This window comes from Lissotriton helveticus, chromosome 11 (genome assembly GCF_964261635.1).
Source record: "Lissotriton helveticus chromosome 11, aLisHel1.1, whole genome shotgun sequence".
NCBI lineage: Eukaryota > Metazoa > Chordata > Amphibia > Caudata > Salamandridae > Lissotriton > Lissotriton helveticus.
The window spans coordinates 370,967,759-370,982,869 of NC_136072.1; the positions used below are offsets into that span (position 1 = coordinate 370,967,759).

The 15,111-nt window shown below is 44.6% G+C and overlaps 1 protein-coding gene across 2 annotated transcripts in view; it reads left to right on the forward strand.

Annotated features, from left to right (window-relative positions):
* Positions 1–15,111, forward strand: part of LOC144791150 (kyphoscoliosis peptidase-like) — a 539,687-nt gene that overhangs the window by 298,706 nt on the left and 225,870 nt on the right. For both annotated transcript variants that reach the window (XM_078665805.1, XM_078665806.1), the window contains exon 6: positions 1,253–1,312. In XM_078665805.1, coding sequence (XP_078521931.1) covers positions 1,253–1,312 — 60 coding nt within the window. The remainder of the gene's footprint in view (positions 1–1,252; positions 1,313–15,111) is intronic.

Below are 15,111 nucleotides of genomic sequence, written 5' to 3' on the forward strand. Positions count from 1 at the left end.
CCATAGGGGATACTCCTTATCAAGTGCGCAGGATGGTGACTACTCGCACGCAATAAGGCATTGCCAGCCGTAGGTTTGCGGTGGAGCCTACTTTCCAACTGACCATTGTTGACAAAGAATTCAACATCTAGGAACACAACAGTTTCCTCACTCATGTTGCTGGTAAACTGTAAGTTTAGTCTGTTTATATTCAGTTCCTCTATAAATGATGATGCCTCCTCAAAGGAGCCCTCCCAGATGAAAAAGAGGTCATCTATATATCTCCACCAAGTTTTGACCTTGGTGGTCATGGTCAAGTTAAAATCCACCATGAGGACCTGCTCCTCCCAGTAGCCCATGTGTAGACATGCATAACTGGGAGAGAAGCAGGCCCCCATAGCTACTCCTCTGGTCTGTAAAAACAGCTGGTTCGAGAAAAGAAACACATTATTTTCCAGGCATAGTGTAATCATAGCCGATAACATTTTAGACTGTTCCTGGTAACAGGGGGGTCTGTTCTTGAGGAAATGCTCGACTGCCATAATATATATATTTGTTAAACCTTTGAAACATAGTTGCCCTTCGTATGAAAATTCCTGTAAATTGATCGCTTTGTAATTTGTAATGATTAGCAATCATTGTGAGATTTTCAACATGCCTTAAAGGAGAAAACTAGATTCATTATGCACAGCTGTAGAAAACTGTTGGGGCTTCACCATACCAACCACCTGACATGAAACCATATGTCCTCCTCCTAACACAATTGCTACTGCTGAGCTGAAACAAAATATATTGAATTTCATGCTGTTGCCTAATCAGGCTGTTCAATCACTTTCTGACCCTCCATCTCTGCTCAGAGGTTATCAAATCAAATATTTATTTATTGTTTTAGACCTCTTCAGAGATCCACACTATAAAATTACAATAAGTACAGATGATGACATTTTTCATAAACTTGACATCTTTTTAAACAGTGGTAAAAAAGTTTAAAACAATTTAAACAATTTGCTGGGTCGGTTTTAACTGTGGGTAACTCTATTACAACAAAAATTGCCCGCAGCCTGCTGAATGGCAGGCCCTTTTATTTTGTTGTCCTGGCCTATTTTCTATCCCAGTCAGACACTGGGCCACCATAGGCCTGTAGTCAGTGCCCTACTCCATATCCTGCGCTTTAAGTCATTATATAGGCCCCTGTCCACATAAATTTAGTACTAGCAGAGTCTGGCGTGTGAACAAGGAACACACTTTTCTAACCATTGTCTTTTTTTCAAAGTTAATGCAAGCATTCACCATGAGGATGAGACGGCGAGTGACACATCACAACATATACAAGGTAAAATGCAGCACAGTACCCAGATATTCTGGTGAGGAATGCATTTTTATGTGTTTTTTGGTCTGACTTTTGGGAACTTTGTCACAGAACAATTGCTTGAATACTGAAATTTGGTTTAGAAAAAATGAGCTGCTTAATGAAGCAAACCAGGCCTGCAATTATTACATTATCTGTTGATGGAACTGGATGTTGAACTGTATGTACATTGACCAATCACAACCCGCCTCTGTCCAGACCAGTGCTGTCTTGGGGTCGGACACAGGGACTGGCGGCAACGTGAAGGTCAGTTTGTGATTAATGCATCTATTCGATTCCAAAATAATCAGCTCACTGGCCAGTGACAACGCCACCTTTACTTACTGTTCCTTTCACAATTAAAGTACCTCGCCATATTGCCACAGTGCCACTTATCAGCCACCCTACCGCAGCATCGCAGTGCATTAACTCTTCCCAACAGTGCTCTTCTGGTAGTGGTATATTGGCAGTGAAAACGGATATCTTTACAAGCATGCAATCCTTTGTAAGGAATCCCATCTGTGCATGGTGGAGCGCCACGTGATCTTTCTCTTTGAATTTCTTGAGTTTTATCACTGCTTGATCTGAAGCCTGGGGAGCAGGTTTCATACCAGGTATACCGGATTTAAATGTAGTTTCCTTCTCTTCTATTGAAGCTCTTTTTGACAGAGTCCTAGCTTGATAGATCACTTTTGCCATCGTTTAACCCAGCAATTAATCATCGGTCTAAATAGACTATTCACTTACAAGATCAGCACCTTTCAATCGCCTGTGCTGGAGTTTATGAAGGTGTCTTGAAATTGTGTAACATCCTTTCATCTGATGGTCATGCATGGTTTCGGAAAGTTCGATTACTTTTACATTTCCCACATTTCCCATGCTCATGATTGAAAACAGCCTTTTTAGAAAGTGGCTGTTTTCTGGGCTTACCCTTCTGTGTGCCTCTGCCTGTTTGTGAATTGACTGTATGGTTTGTGAGTGACAAGGTCTGGGGTGGCTCCAAGGGGCTGGACGAGTCAGCACAGGGATGAATAGCTACATCTGCATCTTGAGTGGTGGGAGGGCATAGCACTTGGGCCTGAATAGGGCTGTGCCTGCCTTCCACAATGCTGGCTCCACCTCCTGCTGGGCGACTGATGACCCTGCCCCTCTCTCTCAAAGGAAAGAAGGAGTCATGTAAACAGAGTGCTCCAGGACTGACCAGAACTGGTTTGGACAAAGCAAAGGCCTCTCTGCCTTCAGAGGACAAAGGAAATATTGGTATAAAAAGGGATACCCAAACCTTTAGATAATCCTGGGATCAAGAAGAAACCTCAGCCAAGGAGAACGCTGGAAGACTGAAGAAGAAGGACTGACCTGCTGAAAGGCTGACCTGCAGTTGCTTTGCTGCCAAGGAGAAGGGAAGGGCTTTGCTGTTGGTGTGTCCTCTTGCTTTAAGAGATCTTCAAGGGCCTGAGGAGAGCTGGCCTCCTGTTAAAAAGTCCCAGGAACAAAAGGACTTCACCCCAGCTTCCCCCCCTGAACTCTGCTGTGTGAGTTCTGACCTGCCTAGAGTGTTTGATCCATTTGTGGGGCCTCCGGAGGTTGTTGCTTGCTGTTTGGGGACCTGGAAAAGAAGAAAAGAAGATCTACAAATTTACATGCTTTGCTCGCTTGCGGAGCGCATCGTCGACAGTGTATCGTCGCAGAGCCTGTCGTCTCTGTGGGAAATCGTCGCACCGCATCACGTCGCTGCAAACATCATCGCAGAGTCCAGCGCAAGCGCCTCGAGGGGTCGTGGCAGAAGAGGATCAACGCTGCGCCGCGCATCGCCGCTGCACCAAAGATCGTCGCCAACCCGAAGATTGTCGCATCGTGCCTGTGCGAGATGCATCCTACCGGAGAACCTGCGCGCCGGAATCCACACAAGGTATCGCATCGCTTCCCATACAGACCGGATTCATCACAACACGTTCGCTGCGTGCAGCGGGGCTGTCGCATCGCCTCCCCAGGGTCTCAGAAGTGACGCATCGCTTGTTTTTCGCTGCTGCAATTGCCGCTTGGAACTTTTGTTGCATCTAAAGGTACTTTCGGCTAAAAGTGACACACCTGTGGATTATTTTGACGCAAAACCTAGAATTATTTGAAAATCATATTCTTGAACTGTGTATGTTGGATTTTTGTCGTTTTGGTCTTGTGAGTTGAGATAAAGATACTTAATTTTTCTAAACTGGTGTGGAGTCCATTTGTGGTGTTTTCACTGTGTTACTGTGAGTGTTGGTACAAATACTTTACACATTGCCTTTGATAAGCCTGTCTGCTCATGCCAAGCTACCAAGGGGGTGAGCAGGGGTTATCTAAAGAGTGTATCTCCCTTACCCTGACTAGAAGCAAGGGTCCCTATTTGGACATTGGTACCTACCTCGGCCAACTGGAGACCCCCAGATCTAACAACATCAAACTTACTTTAATATACTTTACATTGCACATAAATGCACCAAAGCTAGATAAAAATAACAAGTAATAAATAATTTCAGAATAAGATAGTAATAAGCTAACTAAGACAAAAATCTAATTTCTGTACAAACGACAATAATCATATCTATATAAAACTTTAACACATTTTTATATAGAGGGTCAAATAAAAAAAATACTAACTCTCTGGCACACCTCCTGAGCACAATGACTGAAAATAAATTAGCACTACTCTCTTTTTTCTCTTCTGCTTCTTCTTTAAAATTGGGTTCAAATGCTAAAAGTATTTACAAAACATTACAACATTTTGCAGGATTTGGTGTAAGTTTCATCACAGGGACAATAAATACCAGCTACATCATATTGTACCAAGTGGAAACAGAGTTTTCATCTGATGGAACCCATATAATAACCTTGCAAGTAACTTCCTTTTCCAGGGGTGTGTTACCAATGCCAGGTAGGGCTCCATACCGATGATGGCTTGAATTGTAGCATAATCTTTAAAGGTAGGCTTCACTGACTCAGACAATTCCCTTTTCCTGGCCCTATCCACCAGGAATCTATTGGAGACCCAGTATGTGTACTCCTTCCTAAGGTCCACCAGATTCAAGGAAGTGGTTTGCATATAATGGAGCCATGCGATCATAGAATCCCTGGCACATGACAGGCAGTCCTCGATTATGTCCCTGTTTAAGGAGGCCTGATCGTTGCTGCAAGTCGAGGACCAAAGCAGCAAAGGTTTCAATATAACTTGATGCTCAACATAGTCTAAGCCAAGTTCTTCATGTTTCAAAAAGTGTGGGCTGCTTGCAGGGTGCCCAAAATCCTTCTGAGAGTCATATTTTCCTCAACCTGGATGCTTTTAGTGTCACAATAACCCCAGACCCTTGCACCGTATGACAATATGGGACTATACTTTCTTTATTACTCTCCAATAGAGGTGATTAGGCTTTTCCCCATTTTAGATGAGAAACTATAGGTGGAGCCAACTACCTATAAAAAGCTTGCTCTCCTGCATGCCAGGCAAAAGACCCAAGTATTGCTGTGATCTTATGTTACACCGAGATAGGGAATGTTGTTTACCCTTTCAAACTGCTTTCCTTTGATTGAGAGATGAGTTTTCATATTCTTTAGTCGTCATGCTATAATGTATGTTTTAAGACATGTTGATCTTCAAGTTTTATGTAATTCTTTTTATTGGCACGTAAACCATCACACACAATGTGACGTGGTACTAGCATTATGGAAAGAAGTACTTTGGCATATAGTGGTAAGTTCCTAGTCAATTTCGGATGATTCCCCTTCCTCTAACCCGTCCCCAGCAACTCTTTAAAGAGCAAAGATTTCAATTTGCTCTTGGTCCCAAGCAGTTCTAAAGGCACTTACAACCGGAATAGACAGTTCCCTAGATAGATATTCCATTTACCATGCTCTGGTCCATTTGTGCATCCTATCCGTACTTTCATAGACTGCCTTCTCCACGTGCATAAACCAGTCGTTATCCCTCTTCCATTCACTTTATTGCGGTGCTGTTTCAGCCCACCAATGCCTGGCTATGTTCCATTTGGCCGCCATCATTGACTAGTGGCTTCCCATCTAGATGACATCTGTTTTGCCCCAGATGTTCAGGCGACACCACTTTGCTGAGGGCTCCATCCCACCTTCACAAACACTGTTAATACAGTCAACCACTGCAGTTTAAAACTGCTGGAGTACTGGGCAGCTCCATAACATATGATAAAACATACCTCCCTCCCCACACTTTTTAGGGCAGTGTGCCACATCAGTTTTGCCCATTTTCATTAGTGTTGTCGCTGTGTAGTAGCATCTTTGAAGGATCTTAAGCTGTATGAGACGAATCGTGGGCATATGGCCACCTCATATGGGGAAGCCAATGCCTCGGTCTACTCATCATCCTCCAACCCACCCAAGTCTTTCTCTTAGGCCCCCTGCAGTCGAGTCATAGTGTCAAGGGAGTTCATTAACAATTTCTTGTATGTAAGTGAGATCACCTGTTTGAGGTAATCATCCAGTAGCCTATCCTCAAGTGGGGGGGGGGGTGCAGGGGGGTATTTTCCTGTTGGCACTACCCTACACAGGTGTGGCATAATTGCCAATATCCAAAGGCCTCTGTGGGTGCCAATTCATAAGCTTTTTGCTGTTCTGCATATGGGAGCATCTCCCAATTTCTCCACGTTGTCCACTCGAGACAGGCTAATGAGGTCTCAGTTGTCAAAGCCCCTCTTAAGGGCCAGGATGTCCAGACTTTTGGAATCCCTCAAAGGGGTGGCCCACGTAATCTGTCCCCGCCCACGTAATCTGTCCCCGCCAACCTATGGCGGCCAGCTCCATATACCACAAGGAGATGGTTATGGGCCTAAGACTGAAAAGGAATGTTTGGCCCATACCCTCGCAGATGTCTCGCATATAACCCTCAGGGTTCATGTTTCTCCTATCCATGCTGTATGCCGGTTCGCTCTCCAGAAGGTGAACCCAGTGGTTGATAACGACTAGTTGTGATGCCTAATAATAATTCTGAATGTAAGGGAAAGCTATTCTCCCATTGTACCACCCCACATTCAGCTTCTGGAGTGCTATTTGAGGTGTAACCCCGTCCCAAAGAAGTGTACGAACCACGCCATCTATAGCGCTGAAGTAAGACTGCGGTACTGGGTATGGCGTATTGTGGAGTGCACACAGGAATCGAGGGAGGGCCATAATTTTAAATAATGCCACTTTTCCCAGTAAGGAGAGCAGCAATGTCTTTCAGTGTTGCACATCTCTCTTTAGGCGCGTATGCAAGGGCTCAAGATTGTAGGTATAGAACACATCAGGATAAAGGTGCCTAGGTAGCGAAATCCCTCCGTGACCACCGTGGCCTCACAACCATTGAGGAGAGCTTGGGACTTTCCATGTAGGACATAAATCAGTGACTCATACCATTTGATAGTGTAGCCATAGTATTTACGATAGAGAGTGAAAACATGCATTACCTTTTAGAGTGCGGTGGATGGGTCAGCCACATAGTGCAGAATGTTATCCGCGAATAGGGAAATTCGGATTTCCCAGTCTGCTGTCCAGCGCATCCCCCTAATCATGGTGTCACACTCCAGACCCAAGCCACCAGGGTCTCCAGAATCAAGAAGAAAATCAAGGGAGAGTGGGAATCCCTGCTTCGTGCCCCTTTGGAGGAGAAATATTGCTGACTTGCCTCCATTTACTACCACCTGGGCAAGGGAGTCCAAGTATTTACTGCCAGATTCATGAAATAAGGAACGAATCCTAACCTTTTGAAGACTGTGTACATAAAGGGCCATTCCAGCAAATCAAAGGCCATTTGCGCATCTAGTGACAACCCAAGCCCGTCCTCGCACATTTCTGACATATGCCCAAACACCCGTGCAGCCGTCGCAGGTTAAGTGCTGGGTTCCTAACCGGTATAAAGCCTGACTGCTCTGGGTGAATTAACGAACAGATCGCCATAACCAACCATGTGGCCATGAGCTCCACCAGGATCTTTGCCTCTGCATTTACTAGAGAGACAGGCCTGTAAGAAGCAACATTGTTTGATGGTTTATTCTCTTTGTGAATAACCACTATACTTGCTAATCTTTTGACCTGGGGAAGCTTGCCGGCGTCACGGCTCTCCAGAAACATGTAAAGGAGCTGCAAAGCAATGGTCGCTGCTGTCAGTTTAAAGAGTTTGATTTGAAGGGCATTGGGGCCCAATGCTTTTCCTGGCACTAAATCATTGAGTTACCTCATTCTCCATCAGGTCCTCTTCTAGAGCCTTTCAATCGTTCTGTGAGAGTTCCTGCATCTGAAGGTCTGCAAGTAACTCATGAGAGTCCGCAATCGTGGCTGCCTGCATCAGGGAATACAGGTGAGAGTAATAAGTTGGGAACACGGTGGCTATGCCCTGTCTGTCTCTAATCCGCTCATCTGTGTCATCAGGATCTCCAGGACCCATTGAAAAGCCGCCTCCCAAGCCAGTAATTTACCAGCCCTTTCTCCAACTTTGAACAGGCGATGTTGAGTAGTGCATTAATGTTTTCTAGTGGCGTCTGCGTGACATCCCTCTACTCTTTCTGTTTGAGGGATAATGCATGTTGTAGGTTGCCCTGGTCACCTTACATATATTGAGATTCTAACTACCGGATGTCTCTCTCCAGTTGCAAAAGTCAAAAATTAATTTTCCCTTTTAAAATATTAGAAGGATAGGCTCGCTTTTTTTTCATGTCCCTTAATCAGTGCTATGCCTTGACCCCTAAGGATAGTATTGTGGGCTTCCCACAACGTCTGAGCAGATTCTACTGAGACCTCACGTTCTTGAAAGGATTGTTCTGGGGCTTCTTGGATTCCCTTGTAAAATTCAGGGTATCTTCAGGTAGCAGGGGTTAATTGTTGCCATCCATCCATCGTCACAGCTTGGAAGGCTGTAAGTAATGCACACCAGCGAGTGTTAAGAGATGCCCCTGGTGAGGTGGTGGGCCTTGCCAAAGTAAGAAATGTCTTTGTCCAGGACAAGTGTGTAGCGCGCCAGATTGCGCCATAAGTCTGCCAGGCCAACTGCCTGCATAAAGTCAAATAGTGGGTGACTCAACACCCTCAGATAATGAGGGGGCCAGTGCTCGCTGGCCTCACCAACTCTGTCATTGAAGTGCCCCCTGAACAACAGCCAACCATCAGGGAGCTGGAGGAGCGCACCCAGATATGCAAAAGCTGTGTAATGAAGTCTGGGAGAGATATAGAGAGAACATTTTCTTAGGGTTCTACCTTCCCATTGTCCTGTCAAAGCACCGTTCATCCACTGCGGATCAGTCCAAGCGTTCTGCACGATAAAGGGTAATAATTTACGCAGAAGGATCCCAACTCCTCTGGACCCTCTCATGAACCCCTATCCAGAGCGCAACAGGTGTTCCCCTGAAGGTGTATTGGAGAGAGCCCGTGATGGGTGACCCTCACCGAGAGTAGGAGCTGGTAGGCAGAGTTCCACGTGGACCACAGCATTTTTCTACGGGATATCCGGAACAGCATGTGAGGGCCCGTACAGGTATTTCCTAACGGAGTAGGCCAGAGAAGGGAAGGAGACGAGACTAACCATCCCAGATTGCAGCTGTAACCACTGAAAGCTGTCACCATAAAATTGAGAAAACATAACAAAACAAACCTGTTAATATAAACCCCACTAACATACGCAAACCTTGCCTCCCTGCATGGCAGACCTAGATCTGCCCACTTCCCCAACTACGCAGAGCACCTGTCTCCTCAAAACATATTATGAACAAAAGGAGGCTGTGGGTACCACCGTAGGGCTACCTCTCCCCAATGAAAAGAAAGAATATAATTAATTTTACCACAGTTATTGTAACTGTTCAAGAGGTATCAGTTGCCTTGTGTGGGGATCAGCTAGCAGTCAAGCTCAAGGGTAGGTTCTCGATGATGCAGCGGTGTGTCTGTGGAACTTGCACTTACAAAGGATAGGCATTGTGTCATCACTGTCATTCAACTTGCGGTGAGATCCCTTTAGTAAGTCCCTTGAGAGAGCTAGAGTTCCAGCTATTCAGTGTGATGTCTTCAACTGGCTTCAGTGCCCTGTTCATGTGCGGTTTCACCACCTTCTGCCTGCCAGCCCTCCAACCATTCCCAGACCTCCTCCTGGTTTGTGAAGTACCAGGTCTTACCTTCCGCCACTACTCGTAGTTTCACTGGAAATAACATGAAGTAATTGATGTCACACTCTCTTGAGTGTTGTTTAACTTCAAGAAAGGAGCGGTGCAGTCTTTGCACACGTAGAGTAATGTACGGGAAAAGAGTGATTGTTGCATTGTCATACTTGAGCAGTGGTGCGGCACGGGCAGCCTGGAGAATGATATCCCAGTCTCAATAGTTAAAAGTGCAAGCAAGGATGGGGTGGGGTGGTGCACCTAGCTTTGGAGGGGTACCCGGAACTCAGTGCACCCACTCCACTGAAATACACTTAGAAACACCACTGGGTTGTAAATGTTTATGCACGAGGTCCTCAACAAAGATATCCACCACAGATCTGTCTGTTCATTCCAGTACTCCTATTATGTGGACATTGTTCCAGCTAGTTCGTCCCTCAAAGTTGTCCAGCTTGGCTTTCAAGGGTCTGGGAACCTGCGCTCAACTCTTTAAATTGGAGCTTCAGAGTCTTAGTATTAGCTTTCAGGGTGGCAATGGAGTCCTCCGCCTCCTACACCTGGACCCTCATATTGCACAAGCACACACAAGACCAACATCTATGGTGACTGAGTCTATTTTAGCCTCAAGAGCAGTCAGTATACCTTGTATTGCCGCCATTGTATTGGTGAGGGTGGGGGGTGTCTAGTAAAATATTAAGACCATTTGAAGATCTGGCTAGTAAGACCACATCATCAGCCTAACGCCCGCTATTGACAACTAACAAGTAAATATAGAAGGGCGGTCTCTACATGTTAATATATAACAAAAAATAAAATAGGGGCCAAGACACAACCCTGCTGGACACCTCGAAAAAATGGCCAATCCACAAATCTGGCAGACCTCTCGAGTTAGTTTAAAAGAATCAGTACATTCCTCCTTGTCCTCAAATCTTACAGAGGCAGAAGGATCAAAATGAAGAACCCTTATTAAATGCTCTAATCCCTCCTCGACCCCCATACATGTGAAAAGGTCCCAGAGCTTTTGTTGTATAAGTTACGACTTTGGCATCACTCTACAAGGAGTGCTTTCCCACCCGCGGGTGACAAATGGGATCTTGGTTCAGTACACCACGATGAATAAGAAAGGCAAGTTATTCTAGCCCTGCAAACACTACTCAATTTGTAATTGATAGAGGTATTGCTTTTGGGTTAGTAAGGATCCCAGAAAGGGATCAGTGGCATCAAGAAAACAGCAAAAAACCTTATTTAGTTATTAGCAGTATCACACACAAGGTACTTAAGAAGAATGAACACTTTTACGTTAAAAGTATTTATTACTACAAGAACAATCTGTTTCTTAGTACATCCAAAACAATTACACAGATTATAAAAATAGCAACTAGACACTTTATGAATAACGAGAAAAAGATGGAAATTTCCAGCGCTATTAAAATGTCATTTAAAATGGTATCTAGAACCTAATACCCTAATGCCTACTTCTATGCGCTATACTATGAGAGCATGAAAGGCTGAGCAACTTGCAGTCTAGAATCTCTTGGGGAAAAAGGGTCACTGCATACTTTGTTGGCAGCAAAGGCTGTCTATATCAGCAGAGGCGTGAAGATAGTGTTCCTCGCACAGGGCAAACATCAACTGCAGTAGCAGTCAGTCTGTCTTCTTCTGCGACGTGGCTTTATCAGCTTCAGGTGAGATGTATCATCCACAAAAGTGATACGTTCACTGGCAGTAAGTGAGGGCATCTGTGACAGAATCTGAGGTTATAATATGGGCGAAGGACTTCTCCTGACAAGTGGTCAACTGACATGCTTATATCCTAAATCTTATGAGAGATTATAATTAATGACCTAAGTTTAGGAATGTGTGACATAGATTATGTGCATCAGGGTATGCGTTACAGACGTCTGCTTATGGACAAATAGGGTTAACGGCCATCAATTGAGACTACATTATTTTGGTTATATGTCTTTATGTGTTCTGAGTAAACCTTGACATGATGAAGAAGAGACATTTTACCCAAACAAATGTTGCCTTAGATGTTGTATCTGTGTCATTAATTGAAGAAGTTGACGACAGTTCATAGAAAGATATGGTCTGGCAACATTTGCTTTGAAAGGCAGACATAACAATGATTCTGCATTAATCAAGGAATATGGCGGTGGCGATTGTCTAAATTGAGGATGATGGTGACTTCAATGGCCTAAGATGAAGTCGGAGCCTACATAAGATGGAGTTATACCCTAGCGACTTTACGTCACATCGATCTATTCACTCTATTGAAGGCTCTCTAGAAATCTATAAAGGCAAGGTGAAGGGAGCTATGCTTGCCCGCTTTATATTTATAATTTAAAATATGTAAGTTGAGACATTGCTCTAACGCACCCAGCCATGTACAGAAACCAAATTGTATCTTGGACATGATTTTTAAATCCCAGGTCCAGACCATCAGCCCATCAATAATGAGATTAGACCCATTATTTTTACAGAGTGATCCAACAGGAACATTTTGGGTTAACATTACAGCCTGGCATATTCCCTTTTTTAAAGACCTGGGCTATTATCGGCCTCTGCCAGAACTTAGGGAATCCTACCTTACAAGCACAATGAAATCATTTATTTAAAAGAGGTGCCCAGAATTTGACATTTCTATTATAAAGATCTATAGGAACATAATTGGGACCAGGTGGCTTATAAGATGGACTGATATTATTCATTATCAGTAAAGTCCACAAAAGTCCACATTTGTAAAGCGCACAATTACCCGTAAGGGTCTCTAGGCGCTGGGGGCCGTCGGGAAGATTATTATATTATTATTATAATTACACTTGTTAAGCGCGCAGCTACCCGGAGGTTTCCCGGCGCTAAGGCAGACAGAAAGGCATACAAGATGAAAGGAGCATCAGACCAGCGGACTACGTGTTAAAGAGCCAAGTCTTGATTCCTTTACGGAAAGTCAAGAAGCACATTTCAGAACGCAGAGGTAAAGGTAGGGAGTTCCAAAGAGAAGGTGCTAACAGGGAGAACGAACGGCCTCCCATTTTAGCTCTCTTAACACGCGGTATCTTAAATTTATTCTGGGTGGATGACCTAAGTGTGCGAGGGGGGACATAGTGCTGCACTAAAACAGATAGGTAGTGCGGGGCTCTTCTAGTCATGATTTTGTGCATGAGACATAAAGCCTTGAATTTGACCCTACTCTCAATTCGCAGCCAATGCAATTTGCGCATATGAGACGTGGCCGATGTTCTAGCAGGGAGGTTACAAATTAGGCGAACAGCCATATTTTGTACCACCTGGTACTTCCTAATTACCTCCTTACAGGCACCCAAGAGTAAGATGTTCCCGTAGTCCAGGCGTGAGATGACAAGAGCCTGGACTACAGTCCTAAGGGTGTCAGCAGGCAGCATCCACGTGATTTTCCTCAGCCACCTGATGATGGTAGTACAGGTGGCGGAAACTTTCACGACGTGTTGCTTGAAGGACAGTTGGTTGTCAAGGAGGACCCCAAGATTACGAGCAGTCGTAGTTGGGGTAGGGAGAGGACCGATCTCCGGCGGCCAATGTTGTGGGCCCCATAGCGAGGTGTCAGAGCCAAATAGGAGCAGTTCTGTTTTGTCCCCATTCAGTTTTAATTTGTGCTCAAGCATCCATGCAGATATTTGTCGAAGTCCCATTTGAAGAGAAGAAGAGGGAGAGTTTTTGTTGGTGGAGAGTGAATAGATGACTTGGGTGTCATCGGCATATGAGTAAATTGTGAGACCTGCCTGTTCCGCCAGAAAAGCAAGAGGTCTCACATACAAATTAAAAAAGAGGGGACTAAGGCTAGACCCTTGTGGAACACCGTGTTTAGAGGGAAAGATTGATGAAACAGAAGTAGAGGAAAAAACTTGAAACGTGCGATCAGAAAGGAAATTAGCAATCCAGGCCAGGGCGGAACCACCGACACCCATAGATTTCAAGGTGGACAACAGGATGGAGTGGGAGACGGTGTCGAATGCGGCACTCAAATCAAGTAATATGAGCGCCACTGTCTCCCCATTGTCCACCTTTTGTCTAATGGATTCCGACACACCAAGGAGGGTGGTTTCAGTGGAGAAACCAGCCCTGAACCCGGATTGAGAACCATGAAGAAAATTAGAAGATTCAACGTGAGAGTTAAGCAAAGAATTAACGTGTTTCTCTAAGATTTTAGAAAAACATGAAAGCAGAGAAATAGGGCGGAAGTTAGATGGGTTATTGGGATCTGCGTTGACCTTTTTTAATAATGGAACCACCATAGCGTGCTTCCATTCATTAGGAACGATCGCTTCAGTTAGAGACGCGTTCAGGACCTTCAGAATGATATGAAGTAGGGCTGGATCCAAGGAGCTCAAAACTTGTGGAGGTATTGGGTCAAGAGGGGAACCAGATTTAATGTCTCGCAGATACTTTTTTAAAAGTGTAGGAGAGATGAGATCCCAAGCGTGTAGAAAGGGAGTTGCGGAAGTGGAACAGAGAGTAGTAGCCGGAGTAGAATTACATATGGTTGGATCAGAGTTAGTGGACATAACGGAAGTAGAATTAAAAATGTCGTAAATTTTATCAATCTTCTCAACGAAGAAATTAGCTAACACCTCACACTGGGCAGTGTCCAAACAGGGGTCTTTGGGTAAAGTAGACGCACCTGAAAGCTCTTTGACGATTTTAAACAGGGCCTTGGGTCTATTTTGCGCCATAAGGATAGTAGTATTGGCAAAATTGGCTCTGGCAGTGTCACAAGCCGAATGATAAGCTTTGAGAGCAACCTTATATTTTAGTTTCTGATCAGAATTATAATTGGAACGCCAAATGCGTTCCAATTTTTTACAGTTGGATTTTTCTAGGCGAAGGGCATCAGTAAACCATGGTGCTGGTGGGTGATGGATTTGAGGTTTATTTTTTTGAGTCGGGAGACAAGAATCCAAAGCTGTTGTCAACCATCGTCTGACAGTAGGTAGCTCATTAGTAGTTATACTGGAAAACGTAGGTTTTGAGTTAGCAAGAAGAGAGTTAAATTTATCCATGTCTAGACGTTTCCAGTTCCTACTGGCTTTGTGAGGGGGAGCGGGGTTTGAGGATATAGCCAGTGTTGTTTTAATAGAGAAATTAACAATGAAATGGTCCGACCAGATGACCGGCGTTGAAGATTGATAGGAAATGCCAGTGAGGTTGGAAATGATGGGGTCCAAAAGATTACCGGCTTTGTGAGTGGGGTCGAAATTGTGCAAGTGAAGGTCTAAGGCTGCAAGGTCCTGTAAGAGGCGTGTAGAAATAGCACACGACGCAGAGTTAAAATGGATGTTTAAATCACCAACGATGATAAAATTAGTTGATTGCGCCAAGAATGGGGCAATGAGTTCAGGGAGGGAGGAAGCCCAATTGCTAGCAGAACCCGGAGGGCGATAGATCAGCGTGCCGGTTAAGGTAAAATGAGGAGTGAGTAAGAGTTTAAACAAACCCGCCTCACAGTTTGGGAAATCGAGATCTTCCCATTTGCAGGAGAATTCTCTCTTGAAAATGATAGCGATTCCCCCACCATCTTTAAGAACCCGGTTTCGCCCAATGTAGGTATAATCATTGGGGAGAGCCATGGCGATGTCAGGGCCAGAGCTATCGTTTAACCAGGTTTCGGTGACAAACATGGCAGCT